The following is a 23196-nucleotide window of genomic DNA, read 5'->3' on the forward strand; positions in this document are numbered from 1 at the left end:
GTCCTGTCTAAGTGCAGGAGAGATCAAGTCCCAAGAGTCGGTTTCAGGACTTGCGTTATCTTTGTGAGACTCACTTCAACTTGTGCTCAGCCTGAACATTTCCACCTCTTCCAAGCCCTAAGAATGCAAAGTGTGAGTGCTGTGGGGCAGAGGCTTTCTCTCGACACGTGTTGGTCCCAGAGCAGCGCTTGAATGCTGAGAAAGAAGTGTGGCTTTTCCCAGAGCACAGCTCAGGGAAACCAGCCATTCTCACACGCGAGGATTCCGCTGCAGCTGCATTTGTATTCCTCTTCTCCTAAGGCACCTTGCCAACCAGAATTTTTTCCATCTTTGTTTCTACTCCACCCCACCATTAATAAATATTATCCAAGGCTGATGAGTGCAAGTTCTTGATTGATGGTAGAATAAAAGGCAAGGTTATATTCACAAGTACCGAGAGTGGTAGAAAACTTTAAATCATAAAAGTGACCAGCCATGCTCAGCTGGATACAAAGAAGTGTGACTTCTGCCTTGCTAATTGCATTCAAAAAGAGCCATGTATTACAGCGCTATCACAGACAAATATTTCACATCTATTAATAAAATAAATCATTATCTTCCCAAATAAAATACCTTTGTGACTAAAGAGGTCATCCTTTGCTAAAGATATGCCACTGGAGTTCTTTTCCAAGAGATGCTCCAGGAGCCTGAGGTTATGTTTCCTGCTAAACTCTGTACTGAAATTGTGCTTGAGCAAGAGAAAGAGAAGCCTCCCATTTAAAGTAACTTGAAATAAATGAGCTTTAAGTAGTGACAGGTAAAGAATGTTGCATCCTGTGCAGTTGGCCATACAGAAATAATTTCAAATGCAGATTTTTCTTCCAGATGTAGGAATTAGAAGACAGATTCTTTTTACCTTAAATCTGAAAAAATCTCCACTGAAAATCATATTATTTTCTAGAACCATTTCCAAAACATCGTTGCATATGAATATTGCTTATAATTTTTTAAGCGTAGGAACTTTCTTAACCAGAACATATGTAATACAATCATTGCTCATTACAGAACTGGAATTCCTTACAGGTCAAAAAAATAATGCATTCTATTTAAAAGACAGCTGTGGAAATATGTAAACAGTAAAACTGAAAGGGTTTCAAATATGCTGCACCAAAGGTGTCAAAACATGTTTCAAAGCCCTTAAATAATACAGGACCTTCAGTCTGATTCTCAGAAATGCTTTGGAAATCAGGACTTGGTGCTATGCTAGAGAAGCACCTACACATTCTTTCTGTCCTTAACCTCTTCAAGGAACCACTTCTTGTGTGTGGATGTTTAAATAATCATGGTAGTAATTAAGACTGAGCAGAGAAAGTGCTATGCTGAAACAAACCAGTGGGCCTGTACTCTATTGCCCTGTTTCAAGGAAAAATGCAAGAAACCCTGTAGTGAACCATTAACAAGATGCATGTCAAAATGGGAGGGGGAAATGTAAGCCCAGTCAGCTGGTGAGGGACTTAGGTGTGAATTCTTATTTTTTAAAACATTGTTTTTATCCTATCCAATATTACTCTGAATGGCGCCATTGCACACAAAAATATCTATTTAAAATCCTAGTAGAACATGGCCTTCAGATATCTTTTGATATCTTAGTAGTCACAAGTTCAGCTAGTTAATTTTATTTTCTTTAGCTTAAATTTTTTCCCTTGATGTTTCTTCTGATGTTGAAATGGGAGATAAACAAGAATGCCAATTTTTTTCCCTATTTTTCTTCAGTCACCATTTTCTACATCTCCATCATACCCATTCTTTCTCAGACCCCAAAAGATATCCTTTCCTCTGCACAGGAGTATCAGTCTAAGAATTTAATATGTGACAGAGTAATCAGTGCACAAGCTATTTGCACATAATTGGGGTGTTAATACTGATGCCAGTATAAGGATCAATGTCTTATTCTATTCTATTCTATTCTATTCTATTCTATTCTATTCTATTCTATTCTATTCTATTCTATTCTATTCTATTCTATTCTATTCTATTCTATTCTATTCTATTCTCTTAGAATTTTATTTTGGTTTGTTTGGATTCTAGCTGGACACTTAGCCAAGGTTTCTGTAAGCTCTCCACTAAACTATTAGAATCTTTTTCCTGCTCATTTCAGGCTTAGTATGTATGGCAGTAGTTAAGATGATTTCCTAGGGAATGAGTAATTTTGTATTTGTCACTAATTAATTTAATTTTCCATGATGCTCCTATTTCAATTACTTGATTAGATCACTTGGGAGATCCTGACATTCTTTTCCAAACTTGTACCTGTGCAACCAAACCTACAGCAGAGACACAACATGGTGCCTCTACTGGGAACCTGTAGCCTTTGGATGGTCCTATCATCCTAACCAAAACATCCAGTGTCAGAAATAATTTAAGCCATCTGAACTAGAATTTCCTTTGTGCACACATTCCACAGAATCACCTGATGGTGAATGGCTGAGTTTGGAAGGCATCTCTGGAGGGCACCTGGTCCACCCACCCTGCTCAAACAGGGCCTCCCACAGCCAATTTCCCACACAATTTCTGAGTATCTCCAGTGATGGAGACTCCACAACTCTCTGGGCAACCTGTGCTAGTGCTTGGTCACTCTCAGAGTGAAAAGGTCTTTTCTGATGTTCACATGCTTAAATAAGCATCCAGAATGCACAATACAAATATCATTCTATGGAAATGTGGAAATAAAAAGCCAGCAGTTTAAAGCTGAATTCGTAGACAGAGGAAATACTTCTGTAAAATTATTACACATCACAATGCCATAAAAGTTGTTCAGGTTACTCTTCCCCCTTTCTTAGGGGAAATCTAGATCAGCTAGAAATGAAAAAAAACCACCATCACTGCCTGCAATAAGCTGGCAGCTTTATGAAGATAAACCTTCAGCAAGCTGCTTTTGGCAGGTTCATGCTTCAAGAATTCTGAAGGAATATTGCTTAATCTTGTGGAAGATCTCTGAAGGCAGTTACATAAAATAATAGAAAATTGTACTGTATTTTCCTGTAATATATCATCTCTAGGCTTACTTCTTTTTCTGAGGAAAAGAAATCTCATTATTTTTCCCACTGATAATGTTACAGCAGAGAATCAGGCCTTTATTTTAAAAATCAAAATTTTTCTTCTTGATCCTGACTTTTAATTCTGTTTGGTTTGTATGGTTTTTTTCAGGCCTTTAGTCCCTGAAGAATGCAAAAGAACAGCTCAGCCTGCACAGATCCTGACATCTGAATGCTCAAGGCACTGTCGGAACGGGCACTGCACTCCCACAGGAAAATGCTGCTGTAATCAAGGCTGGGAAGGAGAGTTCTGCAGAACTGGTTTGTATACAGATCCACAGCAACAAGTGGAAAAAGCAGTGACATGTCATAGTTGGCTTTTAATTATTTGCTCAGAGAAACTGTCAGTATATGTTGACCAATATATTGGCCTTCAGTTGTAAGACAACGTTAGAAAATACTGATTTCATGAGCTGCAGGAGAACAATAAGTCTTTAGATGAATGCAACTGCTAAAACATCTAATGCATTGTGAGCCAGTGCAGAATGCAATTGATAGCAAAAACATGACAACAGTATTTTTTTTTTCACCAAGATTTTCCAATGAACAGAGGTGCAGTCACTACATGTCCTGTGTTTGGACATTCACCTTCCACTTCCAGTATCATCACTGTCATTGTCAAAGAGAGGTGACTTGTCAGGAAAGATGGTAAAGAAGAACTGCAGGTCTCCATTGCATCTTTTGCACTTCACTAATTTAATGCATATATTTTAGTTTTGGTACATTCTTGCTTTTGATCCTGCCAAATGAAATGGCTCCACCAGTTTGTTGAGGAGAATTCTCTGTACAATATATCATGAAACAGCAAATAATCAATGTTATTGTGATCCATTATGACAGTGATTTCATCAGGTCCTATCTTGTTGCTTTAGCTTTTAAAAGTCACTTGGAAAAGTGACTGTGACTGAACTGAGGTGATGGGTGTGCCAGCCAAGGGATGGGGTGAATGAGCCTAGAGTGTCCCAGCTGTGCCATCGCTGTCTCAGAGGCTGTGGCTCTGTCTGAGCTGTGTCATTTTGGCCAGTGCAGCTGTCCCAGAGCCAGCCTGGGTACCAGGAGATGTTATGACAAAGATTTTATTCCTCAGCATCAGCAGAGGCCCCTGACTGGGCATATTTTGGACAGCAACTTTGACCAGATGAGAGATTAACACTGAGATGTCCATATTGTGGCAGTAGAACTCAAAGAAATAGCAAGGACTAAGGGAAAACAAGGATCCCACAATGGATCATGGATAATTCAGGTTGGAAGGGCACTTAGGAGGGGAAGCAGGGTCAACTATGAAGTCCTTATAGGCTGGAGTGTAAATTTCAGCAACCTCCAGGTTTTTAGTGATGAGCAGAAGTGACTTTGGAATGAAATGAAATTATTAAACCACTAATAAAATATCTTACTGGCAAAGACTCATGAGCTGACCATTCCCAACCCAGCAATGAAGGCAGGTTAGAGAAATGGATGAGCTCATCTGGCCAAATATCCCAACTTCAATTGTCCTCACTTTCCAGAGCTGTCCTGCATTTAGAGAATGAGGACCATCTACAGCCTTGGTCCAAGTGGAACTAAAAAGTAAAAAATGCCTCCAACATGAACATAAATGGGTCTTGAATAAGCTGTTTTGTTTTAAAAATCACAGCTTTATGATAGATAATTTGATGGACATGATGAGCAAGAAAGCCACAGAAAATATTTAGATTAAGGATCTTTCTTCCCTGTATCCCATACAACAATTAATAGGGATGGTCTAAGTTGAACCTCAAGTTACTATTATAGTTTAAATAAGAAAATTTACCTTACAAGGTATGAGTTTCCTTTTTAATGTAGTTAAGAAAGTCTTGGAATCAAGAAAACCTGCATTTCTAGAGTGTAGTATAAATATCCATAAATCCATATTAAAGTTTATTGCAATCAATAATATTAAACAGCATAACACCTGCAGAAAAAGAAAGATATTTTATATACATTATATATATCACAGTCCTGTGACTACTCCAGAAGAAAATACTACCACAACTAAAGTTATGGTTTATTAATTTTGCTAACACTGGCTACAATTTAAAACAGGAGCTATATTTGAAAGACTGAAGCAAGCTGATTAACCTAGAATTCTATAGATAAATCGCCAGGCATCTGCTAAAGAGAGGGGAAAGCTTTGAAACTTACAAAATTGATAAAAATGGTTGAAAAACACCCTGGCTTTTTTTTTCTCCAATAGGAATTCAGTTTTGTTCCCAGCATTGAGTGATTCAAGAGCTAAAGGAGTGCACTGGGTGCACTGCTCAGGTGTAGTGTGCTTTGCTAAGGCATGTGTGTAGTGCAGATCTCTGAGTATACAAAGGAGTGTGCCTGAGATTCCTAAATGAAACCTGAATATGGGAATTGGATATTTCATAAAAAATCTGTTATTTGAGTTTATCAGTCTTTCCCAGGTAACATCCTCACAGATATACAAAATTACTTCCTCCTTCTTATAGTCTAAAACTTTAGAAAATGTGCCTTCAACACTCCTAATACTTCATCCTTTCTATGTTGTTTGTAATTTATATGCTTTATCACTACAAGGTTAGAAAAGCTCTAAATGAATGTGTACTGTATCTTTTTCTGGTTTGTGATGATCTAAACAAATTAGAAAATCTCTGTTTTTTTCACCCACAGCAAAATGTGACCCAGCCTGCCGACATGGAGGTGTCTGTGTAAGGCCCAATAAATGCTTGTGTAAAAAAGGCTATCTCGGCCCCCAGTGTGAACAAGTGGACAGAAACATCCGAAGAGTGACAAGGGCAGGTATTCTGGATCAGATCCTAGACATGACATCCTATTTGCTGGATCTAACCAGCTACATTGTATAGTTTCTGGGACTATTTGGAAACTCCACTTTCAGCGGGCATTTGTTTTGAATCCTGTCGTTTTTGAAAGACTGTTATCCTGCAACAAACACCGGTGATTTGATTTCCTTTATTAATTTAAGTGTAATATCCACCAATGTGCAGAAAAATCCCCTGTATGTGTGTAAATATTCCTGCACGTCTCCACAGGCGTCCCGATATCCAATATGTGCACACATACACACGCAGCCGCTATCACAAATACGGTTTTGCAGAGAGTGGAATCTTTTTTAATATTTATTTCTTCATGAGAAATAGTTTACGAAGCAATTCCACTGTAAAACACATTTTCATCAAAGGACTTTGCTGATGTCTTAATGGATTCTTTGACATCCCAGAAATCTCGTTCCTGTACCTATCTGATTATAGCAGTGAGAAAGCAGTTTCCAAACATCCCTGTATAAACTGCTGGACTTAATAAAATCCAGTTGTAACAGTTTCTAAGGTAAACTGAACTCCATCATGAGACAATATTTCAGAACTGCTTAATGCATTCCTATCTAGGCAATTCATTGTAAGACTGTAACCTTCACTTTCATCAATGTAACTCTATTACAGAATGTTATTTCTTTATCTAGCATAGATGCAAAAATCTGGTTATCGCAGCTTAATATCAAGATTGTTTCAAGTGTTTAATAATTAAATTATATTCGCATATTTCAAAACCAGTCATCCTAGAAGGTCTGCTTTTTATCATATATTTTATTTAACGATGGGCACTGGGTTCATGTTACATATTTATATTATTTTATTTTATTTTTATAATATAGACATCACCTAGATGAGACAGCTTTACCATGTCCTGTAAAATACTAAAGTTACATTTTTCACCGAGGTAATTGGAAAGACTGGGAAGCAAACACACACTTCAATGTGTTGTGGATCTAATCTAGAAATGTACCCTTGTGTCAACTTGTGTTCATTTACAGTGGATGAGAAAAAAAAGCAAACACCCACCAACCCTAATAAAATTGCAGCATGTGTTTCAAGTGTCCATAAAGTGATTTGCACTGTAGCAGGGCAGTGCAAGAGGCAGACTCTGCCCATGCCACACTGAATGGGGTGTCCCAGGGAAAGAGCTCTCATGAGCATGGGCTGCCTGTGCACGGTGTCACTTGTACAAAACCTACAGCAGCTCTTGCCAAATGTGGTTCTAAGTGTTCCTTGGAGAGCCAAGAAAACCAAGTGTTTGTAAATGCATCAATAAATGTGGTGTACGTGCTGTAGCCAGGTTTTCTAAGGTATTAATTAATTAGATGTATCTGCAGAACTGGTGCCCTCTTATCTCCAGCTCTACTGCCAGTTTCTTTGTTCACTGCTTACCAACTATCAGGTTTCCTTTGCACTACCTGCAAACTACCTACTGCAGCTTTTACAGAATCTTGCCTAAGAAAAGAAAGCAGAGCAGCCCCAGTGTGCACATCCTGTGGTCCTTAGAAGCAGCTGCTCATGCATCAAAGATTGACAACACTTTAGTCAAACAGATCTAAAAGACTTTCCCCATGTTACATTCTAGTAGTAAAATCACTCTCCAGGGCAGCAGCATGCAACAAATTTTCCTTTATAGAAATTTGTCAGCGTTCATTTAGTGAGTATTAAATCTGAAATTACAGCATAACCAATACTTGCATTTCTGTGTCTCACACATTCCAGCTCTGAGGAACAGACAGTTCCATTTGCCTTCCATATATGTTTGCCTGGGTTTCAGTGACCTCATGCCAAATGGAAATTGGTTGAGAAATCTTGGTTAAGTGCTCAGAGAACAATGGTCTGCATTAAAAAGTGCATGCATAATTTTGCACAATGTAGATTCAACTGACAGTCCATTGAAAGACATCTTGGGATTAAATGAGCATGAAGACCAAATTGCCCTCTCACCCCAGAAAAGGGTGGTCCCTTATAGTCACACGAACACTTCATTGGCTAAGCAGTGTGACCAATCTTAAAATGAACCCTGTGGTAGCATCTGTAGGTTAATAGCAGCTCTTTGTCTCCGCTGCTTTCTGCCTTTAGTCTTTTCCCTGAATTCCATCACAAAAAGTTCTACAATTAAAAAATGTCCTGACAACCATTTTTGTAAATTGACCTTAGCATCTAATCTTTCCTTATTCAACGTGGGTGACAAAAATGTGAACTTCTCATGAATGAGCCAGCTGTCTAAATCTGTCACATAGCACGGTTTTATTACACTCTTCATAGTCAGCAAGGCAAGAAAGTCGCTGAAGTATTTTAGCAACGTTGAAATATCTGACAGAGATAACATCTTTAACACTTTCTTCAATGAAATATATTTAAAAATAAACCCAACTTTAACTCTACTGTGACATGTTGTTTTCAGCAACCAGCTGGGGAGACATGATAGCTCTTTTCTCACTACTTAGTGCCTTAAAAAATACCACAGATGGCACCTAAATTGGAGTTCACAATAATATATACATGCCACAGTCATGCAGAGAACAGAAAACAATGATCTTGGAGTTTTGATCTTAATAATAATGAAAATTTAGTTTGCTAGTGAAATCTGAAAATAAAAATCCAGTAAGAGCTAAGAATTAAATCCAGGCTTCATTCAAATCAACAGCAAAAACTCACATCGACTGTGCTGCACCTAGAAAATCACTTTCAAATATAAGCAAAATTTAAGCAAAATTCTTCAGGTTCTTTTATTAAAAAAAAAAAAAACAAACAAACAAACAAAAAAAACAAACTGCTCTGAATCATTCCATAAAAACTTCAAAATTAAGGAATAATCTAAGTGAAGTTCTGAGGGAGAGAGGAGATAGTTTGTGAAACTGTTTTGATTCATTTTTAAATCATCTTTTATATTGTGTGAAAGCAGGCATCTGCATTAAGCCCACATGTTCATAGGAAGTCCCAGTGGAAAAGAAGTATTCTCATAAAAAAAAAAAAAAGAAAGAAAAAAAAATCCTAGCTGCTTATTTATCAAAAGAAATTATACTATTAAAAAGAGTGAGCAAACCCCAGGCCTAGCCACCCAAGATGCTGATATAAAAAGGGCAACTGCAGTAATTGCCCTGAGAATTGGCATACAAAAAAAAAAAAAGAGTCTGTAGAAAGCCTGTTGCCAGTTAGGTCATTCTGCAGCCATTCTCACACAGGCTCCGAGAGTGTCCCAGAATAAAACTGAGCTTATAAATGAAACTAGATAAATGAGGCAATTAGATAAGGGCCTCCAGAGGGGATTTTATGTATGTGTTCAAGTTGTCTCTGTCTCTGTGTCTCTCTCTCCTAATCTTTTATTCCATTCATTTCTTCCTTTATTCGGACCTACTGCCTCTCTGTTCCCAACACATTGTACATCTCAGGCATTCTTTCAGCCTTTCTGCTGCTCAAGGAGAACAAACCTACCTGCTGCAAGAAACATGACTCTCCCTGATGCCTGCTAGTGTTAAACCCCTGCTTTATTATTTTGGGACAGAAAACTCATCTTTCTCTTTTTACATGCTGCTGATCAGAAAGAAGGCATATTACTGGAATATAAGGAGAAATATCTTTACTCCATAGATAAGTAGGGAGACAAAAAGATGTTATGCAAAAGCAGCTCCAAATCATTTCACTCCATTTCAGAAAAACAGTAAACTCATTTTTCTCCTGCGCCCCATAAGAAATACTAACTCAAAGCCTCCCCTTCTGGGAATAAATTTCTTCTGTTAACAGACAGGGACTCAGATCCAAACCCTTTTTACCTTTAAATCCTCACACGTTATTCTATTTCGTGCAAACAAAGTGTAAGTTAGGTATAAATAAGAATATAAATTCTGTATCACAGAGAAGACACCTCTGTTTCTCTCCTTCTTTCACTCACTTGTCCACATTTGGTTTTGCAGCTTCTTCCTTTCTAGACCCACAGCAAACACCAGCAATCCCTGGTTGCTGCAGGTGCTCATTAATTTTGAAAGTGCCTGACAGATGTGTGCATCAACATCTTCCCTTTTATCTTTTGGCCATTGCATAGAATGTTGTTATTTTATAGTGACTTTTAGCACTGTGTCTTAGCTGGGCACTCACAGTCCAGGAGTTCCAGCCTCACACAGCTCAGGTACAAACAGACTGGAGCTGGAAGAGGGCAGAAATCACTTCAGTCAGTGTGCTTATCACAAATTTACCCAATGCAATCTACTTAACTGAAAACCAGAATGATATCCCTGGCATGATGGAATTTAGCTTTTCAGTACACATTTTCTCCAATTTGGCTTGAGAAACAAGGACCTTTTCCTGCAAAATTATGCAAAATGGAGATGCTGGAAATATGAAGAAGCAATTCCACAGGTGTAAAGTTGCACTATGGTGAAAATGAGTTTTCATACATCTAATTCTAATTGCATCCATGAAATAGGCATTTATAAGATTAGATTGCATCCATGAAATAGGCATTTATAAGATTAGCTCTACGTGGAAAAACAAGTCCAAGGATAGCCTGTTCTGCTAATTTCTCCTTAATCATGTAAATTCTTAAAAGACATTCATGCATTTTAATTTACTCTCATTTAGATTATCTGTGTATCACTTTAATTAGGAATTTTGCCATTTTGATCTTCTGTCCAACTTAAAAGGTGTTCTTTGTCTTGGAAAAAAACAGAAGGAAGCCAAGTGATAAAAAAAAGTATTATTTTCATTTTGCAATATTAAAAAAAATAAAATGGAACATACTCATAAAAAATGCAGCCAACCTTTAAATTTAATTCAAATTTGCAGAAAATTTGTACCAAATAATCTGGGTTCTGGCTACAAAAACCCTATAAATAAATATTCCCGTAAGTAGTTTCAGTAAAAAATTTTTCAGAAACATTGAAAAAAAATTAAGTCTGTTTTGATGAAAAGTTTTATTTTTTCAACAAGAGAGTAATTCAGCAAAATAAGGCACGTACTTTTTGGGATCTAGGTGTGAAACAGCAGAAGCCACCTGAAAGCTTAGTACAGGATTACTTTAATCTTTGAGGGCGTGACTCCAAGCCCATTGATGTGAACTGATAATCTCCTATTGACTTCATTAGTCATAGGATTAAGTCCTTAAAAGATATCCACTTAGCTGGCAGAAGATCTTAACTTCAGACATCAGTGCACACATGACCTCTCCATGTCTGCATCTGCAGCACTACACCAATGTTTGGTGGAACAAGAGTGCAGCCCCAGCCCTGCAGGCAGCCCTACTGAGCTTTCCAATCCTCCTGGGTTTCCTTATAGGTGTTGCCAGCATTTCCACAAAATCTGCCTGACTTCTTGATGCTTTTTAAATGTCCAGCCATCAGTTGATGTTCAAGCTGAGTGAGTCTCTTGCTTCCCTGAGCTCTCAGAACTGAGAAAGTATCATCAAAGTGATCATTCTATGCTACAGACATTCACAAGCATTTAATATTCTGGCTTATATGCAAATAGTTTGTATCCTTACCTATTGTCTACTGCACACAGCCAGGCTTCCAGAAACAAAATTGTCAGACATTCTTGCACAGAGAGCAAGCTGCATTACTGGAGAAGAGATTTACTTCTACTGATAAGAAACAACTTTCCATCTGTTACACACCACCAAGAGGGTCCAGTGTATCATATAGTAAAGGTCCTTCTATGGTCCACAAGATTTTCCTATTTATTTTCATTTTGCAATGAAGTAAAAACTATTTTAAGGAAAAAAATGCTTAAATTCTCAGGAAATTTCAGAAAGGCAACATCAGCTAAAGCATGTGAATATACACAATGGCTGTGCTCACATTATTCTTGAAAAGAAGGCAGAGAGAGTGGCTGCTTTGGAGACAGGTTTTTTATGTAGGATACATTTTACAGTAGGACAAAGGGTGCTTTGCATCACAAGGCAGTAACAAACAAGCCCATTTTCTGAATTTTCCTAGGAGGAGCTGCTAAAAAGAAAATGTTCTAGGCAGTCAAAACTGGTGTGCAGAATGACTTTAATTCATATCAAGACACACTGAGACCAGAAACCACCTGGTGTTAAGTCACCAGATGCAGCTTGTAGTGGTCCCCATTAGTACCAGGAGCAGTAACCCTACCCTGTGAATTATCCAGAAATGCTATTAGCTGTCCCCTACAAATTATACTGCAGAATTAAAACTTCAATTCCCCTTTGAGAGCAATTAGATTGTAATGGGAGCCAAGCAGAAAAGGAAATAACAAACTTCTGTCGCTTGAGAACATTACTATAGTGGCATTCCCCTGTTCAACTAGTTTTATTTCATAGTAGCTGTCAGGTGCTGTATGTACATTTGAAATGTGGGAAAATAGCTTAGAAAATATCACTCAAAGTAGGTTTAAGCATCTTCTGTAAACTGAATTACACTACTAAGCATATACAGGCACCGATCTAGCTGGGAGCACACAAGTAATTGTTAGCATATGAGCCTCACTGAAGTCATGTGCTTAACATTATTAATATAATTAATGTTTTCTTGGTTTGAGACCTTACAAGTCTTTGCAAGTCTACCTATACAGACTCTCTATGCTATATGTGCAGTTCTTTTTAGGGAGACAGCAGGACTGAAGTTCCCAACAAGAGAATTCAGTTGCTGTCTGTCACAAATTCTGTATAACATGAAATCATTGCATCTTTGTGCCTCCACTTCCCATCAAAAAATTAGTGAAATCAATCCTTGTAAAAGCGCTTTGAGCTCTTAAAATGAAAAGTGCTATAAAAACTACAAATTATTATTATATTATTGAACACCATGTATGTATACACACTATTATGTAATATATAATATATGTATAATGCATATAAATTCTAACAAATGTATTTGTGTAATATCTGAGAAATGGAACAGTTGTATCTGGAAGTGATAAATACATAGAGTTGGATTTATTGTTAATCTGTGGATTTAATGATTTTTTTTAGACAAAAGGATGTTTAAGTGTATAATTGCTTTTCTTAATTTAATATATTTATGTAAATGCATGCCTGAAGTTCTGATTAGATAGTTATTCTGTGTCCCTTAAGCTAATAAAATATATTAAACTTTATCTTACTGTATAAGGTACACCTGCTGCTTTAATTTTTTTTATTTTAATATTTTTATGACTAAATGCATAATTTAAAGTTCATGAAATTTTAATTCTAATCAGCTCTTTGATCTTTGCAGTAAAAGAAAAATGCCAGCCTTTTATATATTCTTTGAAATGTACACTAGTTTTATTTATATAAATTCTAAGATGCTTTCATAAAATGTGACTGAACACTGCTATTATTTTTGGAACGGGAAGTTTGGAATGGCGTTTCCTGGACAGAAAATGAAGACATCCATGTTGAAAAGATACCTGTTGCATGGCAAGCAGTATGTGAGTGGACATGCAGCTGGAACAAGGGACAGGCTTTGGAAGCACAGATATCTTGGAGAATTAGTTCAGCAACAGAGGGAGAAACATTGGGGTCATTTTCTTGTTGTTTATTTTGTATCTTCAGAGGAGCACATCAAATCAACATATGTTAAATTCAGAGGTACCATTTCCAGTGGTTTAAATGAGTGCCATAAAAAATGGATGCAATTTGGAATTCTTTCCTTTTCTCCCCATCCTAAATAACAGATTATGTTCCATTGAACTCAACACCTGAGCACACACATGGGAGCAGGGCCAGCTCCACAGATCAGCCCTGTGGTTTATGATACTAGAGAACAGTTAATCATCACAACACTTCAATGCAAACTACACTTGCATCTGAGACAACAAAAACCACTTGGGACAGGGAGCTCTAAAGAGCCAAGGGCTTCTTCATACACACTAAGTTTGCTTTGGGAATGTGAAATGCTGTTGAATTAGTCTTGCACATTTAACTAACCTAAAGCCTTTAGCCTGTCCTGTGTTTATTTCTTAAACTAAAGAATGAAGCATTACCAACTCTACGATATTGATGCTATCTCTACGTGTCAGATTGAAGCCAAAATAACCTTGAAATTTTCATGAAATTGTTTTTCCATTTTTCAGCTAGCTATACCATTAGTGATACGGGCTGGTGGCCAGCCAGAGAACTAGGATCCAAGGAAAATTTGAACTTCACCCAAATTTGAGGATATTTGGAAACTGTATTTTATTTCAGCTTTTCTATGAATAAATACAGCAGTTGCAGCAATGTTCTTTTAAACATATTTTCTTGAAAATTTTCTTCATTTGTAGAAGTGCTCAGAACAAGAAAACAGCTAAAAGACGGCAAATAAATAATGAAGAAATCCCTGAGGATTGCTTAGATTTTTTAGTGGGATCTATATATTCATGTAGATAGTAAAAAAAAATTCTGCGAGTTTTGTACATAATTACAATAAATACAGTGCAGCATGTAGTTCTGGTGACATCATGAGTCACTGAGTTTATTCTTGTAATTTATTAAGACGCTATGAAAACCCACTGACATATTTATAAGCCTTGGAATTAACAGCTACCTTTCATTCCTTTTACAACACATAAGACATGAATTTTACTTAGAGAATTATATGCACTCAGCTCCGTACAGCAGGACTGTAATTCTAGCTAAAGCTTCTGATGGTATCCTACACCTGAAGGGCCAAATTCTGAATCTGCTTTTGGATTTACCAAAGGGGGTATCCTTGGCCTCTTGAACAAGGCTTGTGTGGTTTGCCAAAAGCCATCAGAAATTTCAAAAGGAATTCAAAGCCTAAATGCACAATTCAGGAGCATTTTATGTTAATAATACAATTACTACTAATATATTTGAGTAAGTATTTAATCACTATTCCCAAAGCATATACTTTGAACAATCTTTTTATTTCCACATACAGCTCTGTTCCTTAAGTCCTTGGTTCTTTATTTGTTTTCTTATAGATATGTTGCTTCTCCCTTCTATTGCACTAAATTCAGTACATATTTACAAGTGTTTCAAGGGACTGATCATGGCACAAGTGCTTTTTTTTCTGTTTTACTTTAATGAAAACACTAAGTAATGGATCAGCCCCTGGTTTAACTGTAAATTAAAAATGCACCACAAGTAAGTAGGGTAGAATCTTTAGGATGCCAAAGAATCATTTCGGTCTCTGTGGTTGGATTTATTTATTTTGGGGGAAGGGTTGGTTTGAGTCATGTTTGATGACATGTCTACAGATGACATATGTCTCTGGCAGAACTGGGCAAAGTGGGACATAGCTTTGGTTTGAGAAACCTCACTCAACAGTGGCTTCCTTGTTTCCTTGTTTTGGGGTGGTTTCTGGGGTTTTTTTAAGTTCTTTTTTTGTTTATTTTTTTGTCCTTCAGAGCTAGGACTACTCCTGGATTTTGCATGAATTCCAAAACTTTGGGCTAAAACAGTTGAATGAATGGCTCTTACACTGGTTCAGCATTCAATATTCAAAATTCAGATATTGACAATGTTTCAGTCATCTGCAACTCTTGCTTACCTTCCATTAGCACAAATTCACTGATATCAGCATTGTCAGGAGGCGAATCAGGCTCAGCAGTGGCTTTCCCTTTTCACCCATTTTATATCACTTTAAATACATTTCACTCAGAAGTATCTGTCACACTGTCCCACAATGAAACTGGTGTCATTATCCTGGCACAGTTTGCTCCAGTTGCACACACTGGAGCCACGTGTTTCACCTTTCACTGTGCACATTTGATTGCTCAGAGACAGACTGAGGGAGGCAATGTGGGATCTGTATGCCTGTTCTTCATCAGAACAAGAGGTGTGTTCTCCTTTCAGTATAAGAAAATTGGGATTCTGTGATATATATGCAAGCTCTTTCCACTTCAGGCAAGGGGAGCATACATGAAGCAAATGGCTGCCTTTGGTTCAGGAGATTTATAAAGAAGAGATCCAAACTGCACAAACCCTCCTGCAGTGGAATTCGTGCTTTCCTGGTGGGATGAATAGAACAGGTGCAGACACAGCTTTCAGGCCTTTAAACTACACCAGCCCAAATAAATTACAGCCACAGAGCATGTTTAGCAATTTCAGGCAAACATTAGAAATGCAATGCCCATGGTGCAGATAAAGTGCTTATGAAAAAGGTGGACGTAACATCTGTACTGGCACAGAACGCCTGTTCTGCAGTAATAGCTGCAAAATGCCTCCTATAAAGCATAGCACTGTTAGTACAGCTGCAGCTTTTAATAGCTATTGAATTTCTTGATCAGCGAAGCAGGTCCAGAGCAAGGGAAATGGACAAGTGAAACTATAAACTGCTATTTTACACCTATGAATGTAATATCAAATAAATGTGGCCGAACCCACTTTTATTTTTTTAAGAAATTCATCCCCAGAGAGGCTCGTGCTGGATCTTAGCTAGCAAGCCATCAGAAGGCACTTATGTCAGCCTAACCCTGAGGTTTCCAAGATGTATAGCTGTGCAGCCTACACACACACACACACATACACCTCTTGCTTATTATATCTGTAACACAAACCTGCAGCCACACACACATGTTAATACCTCATGCATCATTTCTGCACTTACTCAGAGCTATTTGGTTCTAGATAGATGCAAACAAGCAGTGAAAAGGTAAAACAATAGGCAGCTTTTTAGATGGTTCTGCAAGAAAAAATGGCAGCAAAGTGACTGAGTTGCACAAACTTCAGTATGGGCAACAGGATGCAACCAGTAAACTCATTACCATGTTAGCTTATTAAAATTATTCCAGAAAATACAGCTGTCTGGCATTTTCTCAGGTTTCTTATTTAAATACCTTAGTAGTGAGATGAATTCATGTCTAGGAGGCCCCTGTAAATTACTAGAATAATTTTTACTTTGCATTTGTAATTACAGCTTTTTGTTTCTGATGGAACTTCTAGGGAATTATCAGATTTTCAGTATACAGATAAACTGCATTTTAATATTTTTTAAGCTTATTGTCTTGCAAATTCTTCATGCCTTCTATTAGCCTGGAAATTAAATCCCTCACATAATACTGAGGCAGCAGCGGTTGCTGAAACTGCAGATTCACCCCAAATTACCCCAGATGGAACATTCTGAATATGCTCAGAGTATTCTGACTTGGAGCCACAAGGATCAACAAGTCTAACTCTTCAGGAAAAGGCTCATATGGGATTGAACCTACAGCCTTGGTGTTGATGTCTCCCAAACACAGATTAGACTGGTTTGGTTGTTTTGTTGTGTTTGGGACCACTTTTTTCCCCAAAAGATAGCAGTTTTCAAGCTACATGGTATTAGTGTCTACCCAAAATGTGGCCCAGGGCTGTGCCCTTCTGGGTCCCAAAGATCTTCGTCTACCCAATTTCCAGCACTGCTTCAATATCCTGGCACCTGAACTCACTATGTTTCTTTTAATACAGCTACATTTTTTTTCTGGCTGGCATATATGCTCAGAAGTACCCGAACAAAATGGAGATAGATAATTATCTCCTTCTAAAAGCACTGCAGGATAAGACATACAACTGCCAAAGCTTGCTTGAGACCTTGGAGAATCCTGAAAAGTTAGTCATAGCCAGCACCTCAATTAACTTCATGGGTGGTGGTGCCAGTTGAATGATAAGAACACACTAAGATTCACAAAGAGGTGGATCTAACTGCTGGTTCCTTCCCAAGAAATTGTTTTGACTGTAGTCTTTCTGGTTGAATCCAAGGTAGAGTGAAGCCAGAAGTGATAAAAGGCAGTGGATCAAAAGAAGAGAGGGAAGAGCAGAGTCAGAATCTTCTGGCCTAGAAAGCTTATTTGAAAGTGTGAATTAGCCCACTAAATGATTCCTGCTAAGAAATTTGGATATTCACACTCTAGGAAGCAGGACCGAGTGCCCCAGTGCCTCCTTCCAGGTGAGTCAAACTCCCTTTTCTGCCTCTGTGCTGTGTTTTTCCAAGGTCTGTTTGCAGCAGGCAGCACTGACAATGCTGCCTCTTCCACACTTCTTCACTTAGCCCTCACTGGGGCAGAGCATCTCTGAAATCTGCAAGAAGTTTTGTAAAAGAATTAAGGGACAAAAGCCAAAGTGTTTGTCTATATGGAATAATCAGGGATTTTTAAAATTATTATTATTTCACATCATCTCCTCCTACCCTGGTAAAAGCCCACCTGCAGTGCTGCATCCAGCTCTGGGGATGCCAGCACAGGAATGACACAGAGTAGGTCTAGAGGAGAGACACAAACATCCCTCATCATTGGAGGGATGATTTTCCTATGAGGAAAGCATGAGAGAGCTGGGGTTGCTCAGACTGGAAAAGGAAAGACACTGGTAAGACCCTGCTGGAGACTTTGAGTTCTTGAATGGGACTTGTAAGAAAGATGGGAACAAACTCTTGTGTGACAGGACAAGGGGCACTGGTTTCAAACTGAAGGAGGATTTAGATGAGATATGAGGACGAAGTTTTTTTACAAAGAGGTTGGTAAAAACACTGGCACAGGTTCCCTGGAGAAGTTGTGAATGCCCTATCCCTGGAAATATTCAAGGCTGGGCAGGGCTCTGAGCAGCCTGATGCAGCTGAAGACATCCCTGCTCATTGCACAGTGGTTGGACTGGATGGCCTTTAAAGGCCTCTCCTAACTCAGACGATTCTGTGACTGTGGTTTACAGTGTGGAGAAGACTAAACAGAAAAAGCACAAAGCTGTCACACAAACCACTAAGAAAATGTACAACATAAAAATTACCACCTGAGAGCTACAAATTTTTGGTTTTCAAAATCCACCTGCCAGAGGAAAGGTGTCACAGTCACAGAATAGATCCAGATCTGTGGATGTCCACAGGAGCTCTGCCTGTCCTTTCAGAGGTGCCATCACACCAACCCAAGAGATTAAAATCTGATGAGGCTGAACAGAGACTTCAGGAAGACAAGTTCAGACAGCAATGGGCTTCAGGGGAGCACATGACTATCTCTGTGAGTTTTGAGCTTCAGTCCCCTGACAAACTCCAAGGAAAATCTCAAAACAAAAGGTTTGCCAGATTATGGCAATAAGACATTAAAACCCCACAGAATTATACGACTCCTTTCATGCATCTTCTGAACAAGTAACAGAAAGCACTGAAGAGTTTTCTATATTATAAAAGGAAATGAAAGTGAAGACAAGTGTTTGCTGAAGCTTTGAGTGACTACTGAGTTGAACGGAGGTCTGGGACACAGCTTTGAGTCAGCTGGAGTGTGAGCAGGAGCCCAGTGGTGGCATCAGGAAGTCTGGGGCAGCAAAGAGACATCCCAGGTGAGGCTGTGAAGCTCTACAGGACTGTTTGAACTGTGACCTGTATCCTCAAGTGCCTACAGACACCTCACTCAGAAATGTGCTCTGCAGCACAGGCACAGCAGAGGGCTCATCTGCAGCATCCTTACTCAGTTAAGCAGAACCTTCCAGAGATCAGAAAATGATCACTCAAATTAATAAGGATGAATTAATAATTCATATTAACCTTTTTATAAAGAGTAAAGAGAAGCAAATGAGATTCTGTCCTCTGACTGTTTTGAAAGCTGCCTGCTCAGAAAGAGTTTTCTTTCAATTACCTGTAATGGGAATATTAGCACATTTCCCTCAGTAATAAATATATTACCAGAAATAGATAATGCTGATAAACTTTCCACAGCAGCTATAAGGGACAAGCAATTTTAAACAAAGTAATACTCTCTGCATTGCAAATATTTAGATTAACATAATCAGGGTAGTGATCAGCACTTCTATAAAATGACAGTGCACTATAGGATAATATTTGAAGTAAATAAACTGGATTTTTCCCATGTAAAATATTTCCACTGATTTCAATTAAACGTAAAATTCTCCTGCATTTTCTGCCTCTGTTCCCTACTATTACAAAATAACTGCTACATTGCATTTCAACCACACAGATAGGTTAGCTATTTTTACTTACCTCCTGCTTTGTATGTGGTCACAAAACATAAGGTTTGGCCTTCTTTCTGTTGCTTCTTGGTGACCAAATATTTCAAGTATTATTTTGGCTACAGCACAGTTTTGCACACACAGCATGTAAGCTGCTTAGCACAAAAAAGAAAAGGGATCTGCAGGCCCAAATCCTGCCACCAAGTGAAAAGAAATGAAGTTTAATCCCAAAACTCAACCAGGTGCTGTATCAGATGTGTACACTTATGCACACCAGTGTATTTAACTCTTAAAATTTTGCATGCACAAAAATTACACGTATTTGTAAACTAGATAATCCCGCATCATCACCTATATAGGTACAAACTACACATTTGTTAAAATATATTAAAGTGATGCCTCAGAAATATAGATGGTTTGACACATTAAGTCTAAGAATACATCTGGAGGGGGTAGTTCCATCTATCAAAAACTAAATATGTGTGAAAACATCTGGGAGTTGCTATTCCAACTTAAAAATTACAAGACACATTACAGAAGATGCTACCTGCAGTGTCCCATCCTCAACATCAACCAGCCATTACATCACAGATAAGAAATGAAAGAACATGGACCAGGAGGTTTCACATCCTAAAAAATATTTAGGTCAAACTAATTTTTCAGTTTGTTTCTATCAAGGAATGACTGTAAGAATTTCCAAGCAATATACAGGGGAATACTTGGATAAAAGGAATGGGATAAAATCAAAGAAAAGGAATTAGAACCCAAGTTTTTAAATCCTTGCATAGAAAAATGATGTCCTGAACAACCTAGAATGTCTGGCTTTAATTTCCTGGTCCTGCAAAATGCCCTACTTGCCAGCTTTACAAGTATAAGCCATTGGAATGGACACAGAGCATCTGCTTATGGATTTTTAAATTTCCCATATATAATATTTTCAGAATCATATCTTGACAATAAAAATATTCTTTTCATTCCTGCCTTCCTATGATATGACATGACAACCTCTCCAATGTTCAGGATACAAGAGAATCCTGAGTTATCCAGCAGAAATGTGTTTACATTTTTTTAGGCGTATCAGTCACTTGCAGTAGTTTTTTATTTCTCTCTTGATTAGTATATATCCTAATGCCTCAGCAGCCCAAACATGAATGTGAATAGATAAGCTAAAACCTGGGAATTTCAAGAGCAGTGAAGTGCATGCTTTCACCTCTCCCCCTTTTAAAAGTGTCAAATGCTTCCTGACACTCTTGGGTCCTTGGAAATGGAACATATTTTCTCATTACGTTAATTAATGGGTCTGCTTGGGTGGTATAATTCAGTATAAATTTCCTTTAGTATTCTGTCATACCTAAAAAGGATCTTATTTTTGTGATGTCTTTAAATTTTTATGACTTCTACTCTGTTTAGTCTGTGTGTAATCCTTCTTTTGAAACCTAATGTCCTAGAAAATCTGCAGGTTTCTCTCAAAACTGGCACACTCTGTAGTTTACAGTCATTTCATTTTCTTGCCTTCTTAGAACTCCCTGTAAGTCCTTAAGGTGCAGTTCACAGCTCAGGGAATTTATGATTCCATCTCCCACGTGAACCTGAGCCCTGCGATGTATTAAACCTGACAAGATGCCGCTCATTAATCTCTGAAATCCAGCCAGGTGTGATGTAATGAGGAGAGGCTTCCAGCTCAGAGAAGCCCAGCACAGCTCCCAGCTCAGCTTGATGGTGCCTTCCTTTGCCTCATCTGGGAGAAGAACTGCCTGGGTGGGGACTCTCCTGGAAGCGTAATTCCAGAAAAATGTGGTTTGGGGAAAACGAGACAGGGGAATCTCTTGCCGTGCCAGTGCTTCTCAAACAGCTCAGCTTCTGCTTTCCTTTCATTTCCAGGTTAGAACACTAACTTGGTCATGCTGTCATGAACCACAACTTCCCAAGGAAATGGTTTGATGGGCTGGAGGTACATTTTTATGTATGAAAAAAAAAAAAAGGAGCATTTTAAACACTGGAGTCTCAGCTAGTGGAGGAAGCAACAGCAGGCTCAGAACACAGAGCAGCAAGTACTACAATTTACACACAAATTCTATCTTAATCAAAACAAGGCTTTCATTTGGTTATGACAATTTACTCCTTTTTTAATTTTTATGAATAATTGCATCATTTCAACACAAAAAAGGGCAAAATCAAACCGGAGCAAATATAAGGAAAAGCTCAACATTTCCAGATCCTTAATGCCAATTTCAAAATAAATTGATAAATGTTATCAAATTTTACTTCATTAACAGCACATGGGGAATATATATTGAGTGAAAGTAAGACTTTGAAACTCATCCCTATCAAGGCAATGGAAGAGACTATGAATGAAACTCATATTCCTGAACTGAAAAAGAAACAGGTGTGTTTTTAAATATGGAAAGAAAGTGTGAAAATGAGTTTTTATACAGTCCATGATTTAGCATTTTGCATCCATGAAACTTTGAAATCCACATCCTAAAACAAGTTAGGCCACTAAGTAAACTTGCTGGTTGCAGATCATAACCAAGTTGGTCATTGCAGTACTGCAAATGTGGTTGATTTTCAGAGGTTACTTGAATTGATTAATTTTATGCACCTGCAAATATAAATTTTGAGAACAAAGATAATTCCTACTATATCTACCCAGGAAACAAAAGACAGATCTTCTCAGAAGCATAAGAATTTGGGCAACCTTTGTACTACCTTTTGAAATTTCTGGGAAAGAATGCAGAGCAAGATTAGCCCTGCATTTTCTTCTGACCATGGAAAAGTTATGAGGAGAAGGCTCTTTTTTCAACTTGTCTTTCCATTTTTTTTTGTAATTGTTTATTACTGTATTAAATTCTCTCTTGTCTATTTCAGAAGAGATTCTTCATAGCTCTTCCTGACCTCCTCATCCATGGAGAAAGTGAAAAACACAGGATGGAATAGTAAAAAATATTGTGGAACTGGAAACAGATAGACTGGATAGCCAGGATTTCTATCCTTTACATGCACAGCCCCAGTCACTGAACACTGCCTTTAGAAGAGAAATTACATCAGTAAATAGATAGGAATACACTGGGATTAGTCTGCAGAAAAATATTATACCTAAAATTCTAAATGTCTAAAGGATTTACTGTATTTATGCTCATGACATTCAACTATTTTTGGCAAATATTCTGGCAATTTACTTTCAGAACTGAATAGGCAGATACTGATGGACATTTCCAGAAAGTGAATCATGTATTTAACAAGAAACCAGATTTTTAGAATTGCATTCATCCATTAGATTGGAAAATTCTCTTTTGGCTATGTTATTTATCAAGCTAAGTTTGAATACAACATCAAATAAGTACTGCTGGTGAGTTGGTTGATTATCACAGAATCCCAAAACAGATTGTGTTGGAAGAGACCTTAAAGACCATCCAGATCCAGCCCCCATGCCATGGGCAGGGACACCTTTCACTAGACCAAGGTGCTCAGAGCCCCATCCAGCCTGGCCTTGAAC

At 37.9% G+C, this 23196-nt stretch overlaps 2 protein-coding genes across 4 annotated transcripts in view; one reads left to right on the forward strand and one right to left on the reverse strand.

Annotated features, from left to right (window-relative positions):
• Positions 1-12943, forward strand: part of HHIP (hedgehog interacting protein) — a 74972-nt gene extending 62029 nt beyond the window's left edge. The window contains exons 12-13 of the mRNA XM_063156709.1: positions 3187-3335; positions 5727-12943. Coding sequence (XP_063012779.1) covers positions 3187-3335; positions 5727-5920 — 343 coding nt within the window. The 3' untranslated portion in view covers positions 5921-12943. The remainder of the gene's footprint in view (positions 1-3186; positions 3336-5726) is intronic.
• The window catches only part of ANAPC10 (anaphase promoting complex subunit 10), a 143848-nt gene that overhangs the window by 46283 nt on the left and 74369 nt on the right, over positions 1-23196 (reverse strand). The gene's annotated exons all lie outside the window — the stretch shown is intronic.

The sequence above is a fragment of the Melospiza melodia genome, chromosome 5 (genome assembly GCF_035770615.1).
Source record: "Melospiza melodia melodia isolate bMelMel2 chromosome 5, bMelMel2.pri, whole genome shotgun sequence".
Taxonomy (NCBI): domain Eukaryota; kingdom Metazoa; phylum Chordata; class Aves; order Passeriformes; family Passerellidae; genus Melospiza; species Melospiza melodia.